A 7,888-nucleotide genomic window follows, 5' to 3' on the forward strand; every position below is an offset into this window, starting at 1 on the left:
CAATTATATTCACTGCTATTATTGGGAGGGATAGCTCAGTGGTTTGAGCATTAACTGTTAAACTCAGGGTTGTGAGTTCAATCCTTGAGGGGGCCATTTAGGGATCTGGGGCAAAAATCTATCTGGGGATTGGTCCTGCTCTGAGCAGGGGGCTGGACTAGATGACCTCCTGAGGTCCCTTCCAATCCTGATATTGTATGATTGTAATTCATCCTGTTTTTCTATTGCCATTTCTAAATATCTGGCTCTTTATCTTTTAGCCTGAGCTCTTTAGACTCCCTTCCCCTCTTTTATTTCATTTAAATAGAATTTCAACACTTAATCGATGCTTTATGTGCTCTTTTAAATTCAACTTCTGTTCTCTTCTGGAATGAAGAGTTTGATGCTTGTTTTTGTGGACTGTCCTTCTGTTACCCTTTCCCAGAATTACTAAACAATGTCATTATTACTGGGCTTTGTTTCTTCTTTTTTACTAGTTTTTAGACTACTATATTTAGATGCCTCAGAACATGTGACTTACAAAAATATTTGAAAAGAAGGATTAGAATGGTCCATGCTCTGTTCAAGGCAGTCATGAACTCACTACAATAGGTCTTTTCCATTTCGAACTACAATGGTCTGAATAATTAATCCAGAGACCACTAGCACAAGGAATAAGCCAAACAGCAAGCGTACAGTGTTGCCACATCCTCCCACAAAAGCAGTGCCTTTGCGATTTAAAAGAATGAGATGTGTGTACTATACTTCATTGCAACATCAGTAATTTTACTTTTAAAAATATGTAATGAAGTAGAATTACAGTAGAACCTCAGAGTTACAAACAACAGAGTTATGAACTGACCAGTCAACCACACACCTCATTTGGAATTGGAAGTACACAAACAGGCAGCAGCAGAGACAACCCCACCCAAAAAAACAGCAAATACAGTACAGTACTGTTTGTGAGACGTTATCTGATAAAATATGACCATGTAGATCATTGTTGCTACCACTGTTATATAATTGCAACAAATCTGGTACAAAGTATGTCAAGTAAGGTGTCTATGGAGAGGTTATGATTTTCCAAATATGATTATGCTATTTGTATGCATGTATCATTTTTGTATCTGAAGTTATGGATATTAACTATGTACCTGTATTTCAAATGTTTGCTCATGTGGTAACATCCACAAGGTATTTAGCCCACACATCTTGAAGGGACTATTCAAGTTGAATGGCCCATCAAAGATCACTTAACTCACAATGGAAGACGCCTATCTACACTTAATGGACTTTCGTGTGAATGTTCTAACTGGAGTATGGAGGATGGCCTTTACTATCACTAAGCGAAGCATGCATGGACATGTGATTTGCCCATGTGATTCCGAACACAATCTTGTTCCTTGTAATTTTCCACAGTGAGAACAATGGGTTTCCCTTCACTTGGCAGAGGCTATAAAAGACCCTGGAAACATCTCCATTTTGCCTCTTTCCTGCTCAAACCTTTGGACTTATACTAATAGGAGCATTCTAACCAAGGGACTGAGGACCTTCCAATGATTTGGAAGCAACCAGAGACTTAACAAGCCAGCAGTTTATTTCATCACTGCTACAAGCCTGAGCCAAGAACTTTGCAATTGTTATATGTATTTGATTCCTTTAACCAATTTTAACATTCACCTTTCTTTCTTTTTATGAATAAACCTTTAAATATTAGATACTAAAGGATTGGCAACAGTGTGATTATTGGGTAAGATCTGAGTTATATATTGACCTGGATATGTGGCTGGTCCTTTGGGATCAGAAAATCCTTTTGTTTGACAAAATTGATTTTAAATAACCACTCATCATTAAATCTAGTGTATGGGTGTTGAATCCAGGACTGGAATACCTAAGGTGGCTGCATTTCTAACTTCTTGTTAGCCAGTGTAGTGAGATAGAAGTTTACTTTTCTTGCTGGATTGGTACATCTTATGGGAGAATAACCACCAGTTTTTGCGTGTATCTGCCCTTTTTCCCAGCAGCTTGTCCTGAATTTGGTATTCTCCGTTGTGACCCACGGAGGCACGGTGACACTGTGTTAAACGTAAACAATTAAAAAAATAAAGGGAAAGGAGCATTTTTCTTCTGCATAGTAAAGTTTCAAAGCTGTCTTACGTCAATGTTCAGTTGTAAACTTTTGAAAGAACTATGTTTTCTTCACAGTTATGAACATTTCAGAGTTACGAACAACCTCCATTCCCAAGGTGTTTGTAACTCTGAGGTTCTACTGTACTCATCTCACTTTTATTTTTAACCTTCTTTTCCTTTCTGTCTTTCTCCACTAGCTCCTTTCCACACTAATCATGATGCTGTTTTCCTGCATTTTCGTGTCTTCTTCATCTTTGCCGCTATCCCCTTAGATCTTCCTCCTCATTATGTTCTCTACATCCTGCCCTATATTCTCTTCTCCCCATAAAGTTTCTCTATCACACTTTTCTTATTTCTTACATTTATCTTTCCCCACGCATGTACCTACAGCTTGAAAATTTTATCACAACTTATAGCAAAACGATTAAGAAGGGCAACACCCAGGTGAGAAGCCAAATGTCTTGGAAAGGTTGCCGGATTCTTAACAAGGGGCTGTCACTGGACCCATATGGAGGCTTCATCTTTCGTGTCAGTGTCCAGTTAGGAGGAGTCAGAGTTGCAGAACCTTATTCTCTCCGCTGTGACTAGCGGAAGGGGAAAAGATCATTCTCTGTAAGCCTATCTGCTGCTGCAAGATTGGTACTCTGACACTCTCCTCTCACAGCCTTTGATTCTGGTACCCTTTTTCAACAACTAGATTTCCAGGTCTACTTCCATTGTTGCTTTCACAAGCACAAGAATAAAATTAACCTAAAAGATACAGTAGAACCTCAGAGTTACAAATACCTCAGGAATGCAGGTTGTTCGTAACTCTGAAAAAAACATTATGGTTGTTCTTTCAAAAGTTTACAACTGAACATTGACTAAGTAAGGTTTCAAAGCTGTATCATGCAGAAAAAAAAAAAGCTGTTTTCCCTTTTTTTAGTAGTTTAGGTTTAACATAGTACTGTACTGTGTTTTATTTAATCTATACTGCTGCCTGATTACATACACCTCTACCCCAATATAACGCTGTCCTCGGGAGCCAAAAAAATCTTTCCGCGTTATAGGTGAAATCGCGTTATATCGAACTTGATTTGATCCGCCGGAGTGTACAGCCCTGCCCCCCCGGAGAACTGTTTTACTGCGTTATATCCGAATTCGTGTTATATCGGGGTAGAGGTGTACTTCCAGTTCCAAATGAGGTGTGTGGTTGACTGGTCAGTTTGTAACTCTGAGATTCTACTGTACAAGTACCCCAGAGAGGCACTGGAGCTGTCTGTCTGCAGAGTTAAGACAACATTTAATCAGTTTATATTTGGTTCGTGGTTGTTTAGAAGGTTGTCATGACAACCACTATGGCTAGAATTTAAGCTTTTATTTAAAAAAGTCTCTGTAGAAGTTGATAATATTCATCCAGGAAAGCTGCCTGTTCACTAACATCAAACTCATTTTTCAAGCCTCGATGATCATCCTCTGTCAGGTGTGCTTTAACAAATGGCAAGTCATAAGTTTTGTCCCAACAAGATGCCAATTAGTTTACAAAAGCAGTCATTCCACTAGCAGTTATTTGCATGACTTGACATGTGATAGATTAGTTCAACTGCCTAGTTTGTTTGGTCTACAAGTAGATATATTTATATAGGCTGCTTATACAGAGACAAAAAAGTTATTACTTTCTTGCTTAAATTTCTGTTCATAACACTGAGGAAAAATTAGCTTTCTTAGGAGTCAGTACAGTGGTTCTCTACCAGGGCTACCCCTTGGGGGTACTCAGGTCTTTCAGAGGGTACATCAACTCATCCAGATATTTGCCTAATTTTACAATAGGCTACTTAAAAAGCACTCACAAAGTCAGTACAAACTAAAATTCCATATAGACAATTACTACTTTATACTGCTGTATATACTATACACTAAAATGTAAATACAATATTTGTATTTCAATTAACCTATTTTATAATTATATGGTAAAAATGAGAAAGTAAGCAATATTTCAGTAATGATGTGCTGTGACACTTTTGTATTTTTATGTCTGATTTTATAAGCAAATAATTTTTAAGTGACGTGAAACTTAGGGGGAGTACGCAAGACAAATCAGACTCCTGACAGGGGTACAGTAGTCGGGAAAGATTGAGAGCCACTGAGTTAAAGGGAATATTCACTGACATCCAACGCTGTATTACTGGGTAATATGCAGGGAGGTCCAGTTAGGATTTCATTCCCAATCCAATTTTCCCTCCTTAAGAACTGAATTATGGTCAGTTTTCAAATATATGCAGTATTAAAAGCTCACACATTTTTTTTTGGGGGGGGGGGGGATGCAAGGAGGGAGGGAAGAGGGCCACATGTGCTGTAGGTAGGAGGGAGGGAGCAAGAAAAATTCAGACTGATTTGGGATGATGTACTCAATGGCACATCTACACTGTTACCATGTTCCCATAAACTGATTATGAATTTATGATTACAGACCTGAATTAATATGCTTCATGGGATCTTTCAGGAGCCAAGTGAGGAAAGAAATGAGATGAAATAGTTTAATTTCTGAAGAGCAATTTTAAACTAGTTAGTGAAGTCAAAGCATTTGCAGCATAATTAAATTTTCAAATAACCCTAGGGAGTTTCCATAAGAAACACTGATTTCTGCTTCACTCTTTCTGAAGTCAATCCATTTTCAGAAGCCATTTGAAAATGACATAGGCCAGTTTCAAAAGCTTAAACTAGCTGAATGAAGAGGGCTATAAAACAATTCATACCATAGGTAAAATATATATTTGACGAAACATGCATAAATTAATATGCAAAATGCACATTCTTCCAAACAGCTTTCTGAGTGTCACTGATGTCAATAAGATTAACATCTGTCTCTAAATGTGACAAATTGCAGGTCTCTTAATGCGGCAAGAAGCTGTTCTTTGGAAGGGCACTCCCAATTAGGAGCTATTTCTAAGACTTTACTTTCAAGCAGAAAAGGATAAAAATATATTGCTAAATGACTGATAGCTACTTGGAAGTTAATGATGTTTCTTCGGTTCTGGTTAGCAAGAACATATCTGACACAAACATACAAAAGAGGAAAACAGTCTGCAAAGTTAAACACAAATTATATCTTGTGCCTAAACTATCTTATCTCTAGGCTGGAAATCTACAGTTTATGGTTGAACAGTCAGCCTTGGACATTTTCCCCCATTTTCATCTCTACATGAAGTTCTGATCACTTAAATTATTCAAGAACAAAATATTTCAAAAGATCTGGGCTTTTGCAGTTAAAGTTGCAACTAGGCCAGTGATTTTTAACCTATGAATCATTACACCACTTATAATCCATTTTCAGATAAATCAGATTTGACCAGCTGCTCACAATTAGTCCTCGAGTGTCAAAATTAACTATGGCATGGAATCATGAGACACCTCATTTTAAGCCCAAGGGGAAACAGATTGAGACAGCTGAGGAGGGCCATTTCAGTCACTGAATATAGGTTCATAATATGAACAAGACTGATAGTCTATTTTAATAAACTATATTTGCCTGGATCAAAGTTTATGTAACTTGATTTTTCCTTTGATATTTACACTGTAATAATCAATTTATAACAACGAGAAAACTAAATCAACAGATTTTATGAAAGATTTCAGAAACAAAGGTTCCTATAACAAGATGAACAATCTGCTGAACACGCAATTATTAATACATAAAAATTTTGAAACAGGAGCATAGTAAAAACTATTTTTAATATCCTAGTTTTTTTAGTTCTTAAGTCATCACTTCCCTCTCCACCGAAAATAGTTTTATTTGTATCAAATTTAATTTTTATAAATGAAAAAAATAAGGAAGGCTTTGAAGTACTTCCAATACCACCAACACAGACCTGTTTTTAACTCAATGTAGGTCTTAAATGAATATTCTGCTGTATAGACAATAGCACTGTGATGCATATAAATTTAGAAAACAACACCTATAATGCCAGAGCTCCAGCCATTATGGAAAGAGTTAATTCTTCTCAACTACACAGGAAACTTAACTATATTAAAATTAGTGTAGTTATAGACTAATATCTGCTGTTACAACTATATTCAAGTAATTTCTAGAAAGTGACCTTTTCTTTTATCTAGATACAACACATGGTACAGATTGTTTAGTTATTTTATGGCTTCATCACAGTAGCATTCAAGTTAGCCCCTGTCACTATCTAGTCTCTCAGTACAACTCACTCACGTATAAGCTTAAAAAGCTAAAAATCTTCAGGATGTTTTCATTGGAAGACACGTATATTAAGCAAATCTTATTGGTTATTCTTCTGTGCACATGCACAACTACTCATCAGTATCTGTGAGATTTACAAGTGCCCATCGAGGAAAGGTAAATTCCCCTGGTTTTTAGATTAAAAAAAAAATGGTGGTTCGCCTGTCAAATCAGGTGATACAGACTAACAGTTTGCAAAAATCACATATCGAAATGTTTCCCTAGAGTTAAGATTTATTAACAGAAATCTGTGAATCCTCACTTCTCATGCAATGCTGGGACCTGTTTAAGAGTCAGAGGCGATCTTTTTCTTGCAGAGTAATTCGGGGAACAAAATGTAACGCCAAGCGGTTAATCTGCCCGAGGGAACGGAGAGAAAAGCCTGACGGCATCACAAAACCACCTCCTGCCGTAACCGCTTGCACGAGGAAGTGCTCTGGCAGCCCGACGCCCGCCATGTGGATGGATGTTCGCCTCTCTCGTTCAGGCGGGGCGCACAACAACCTCTGCGTGCGGCTGTCCACGCTGCGTGGGAAGAACTGAGGGCTTCGCACACGCACCGCGGGGGAGGCGGAGAGCGCCACGCCACGCCGCCCGGGGGGGACAGAGGCATGAGCCGGGGCAGGTGTCGGTGGGGAAGCCGAGGGGCTTGGGCCACTAGTGCAGGTGCTGCGCCGGGTCAGAGCGGGGGCGGCTCGGGCCAGCGGTACCCGGCGGAGGCCGGGGCTCTGCGGGGAGGGGACTCGGGGCGGGAGGCAGGTGCAGGGACGCCCGGCGGAGGAGGGGGCTGGTACCGGTATTTCCTGAAGAGCTGGTCGGACTCGCGGAAGCCGTTGTTCAGCAGCATGTTGATCCCGGCCAGCGCCAGCTCCGCGTCCTCGATGGGCAGCGGCGACTCCTCGTCCTCCAGCGGCGGCAGCGGCTGCTGCGACCCGGCCATGGTGGCGAGACCGAGCCGGCTCCCCGCGCTCCTGTCACCTCCGCCGGGATGGAGGCGGGAGGGGAGCCGGCCGGCAGCGCCGCGTACCAGAGAGGAGGAGGAGCCTGGGCCGCTCCCTCGCTGCGGTGCCGAGCCTGCTCACGCGCCCCCTGCTCTACGGCAAAGACTTTGATAATGCGCATGCGCGATAGACCTGCGCGTGGGCAACGAAGCTGTTGCCCTTGCCGCCTCTCCGCTTTGGCTGCTGCAGCCGCCGGGCCGGGGGTGGAACGGGGCTGGAGGGGCCGCGCGGCGGCTGCCGCGGGGCGCGCGCGGGGCTCACGAGCGCCGAGAGGGGCCAAGCCGGGGAGAGGGGCCGCGAGGGCAGCATCGCTGCCAGGCACAGCGGCGGGGCGCTGGGAAGGGCTGGGCTCGCTCCAACTCCCTCCGCCAGTTGCCAGCCTGGGGTGCAGCCAGCGGCTGCGTGGAGCGATAGCGAACTGTGCCCGCAAAGCGCAGAGCTGGGCGACACGGGTGTCCCGTGCCCCTCCAGATGGGTCCCGAGCCCGCAGTGATCGACCACCAGCTTGGGAGGATAAGCAGGAGGACTTGGGACCCAGTCTGCAAAGGGATCCGTA

At 42.1% G+C, this 7,888-nt stretch overlaps 1 protein-coding gene across 1 annotated transcript in view; it reads right to left on the reverse strand.

Annotated features, from left to right (window-relative positions):
- Positions 1–7,379, reverse strand: part of TTC39C (tetratricopeptide repeat domain 39C) — a 70,914-nt gene extending 63,535 nt beyond the window's left edge. Inside the window, exon 1 of the mRNA XM_054018784.1 lies at positions 7,126–7,379. Within this exon, the coding sequence (XP_053874759.1) occupies positions 7,126–7,271 (146 nt within the window). The 5' untranslated portion in view covers positions 7,272–7,379. The remainder of the gene's footprint in view (positions 1–7,125) is intronic.
- Between the last annotated feature and the right edge of the window lie 509 nt (positions 7,380–7,888).

Source organism: Malaclemys terrapin, chromosome 2, assembly GCF_027887155.1.
Source record: "Malaclemys terrapin pileata isolate rMalTer1 chromosome 2, rMalTer1.hap1, whole genome shotgun sequence".
NCBI lineage: Eukaryota > Metazoa > Chordata > Testudines > Emydidae > Malaclemys > Malaclemys terrapin.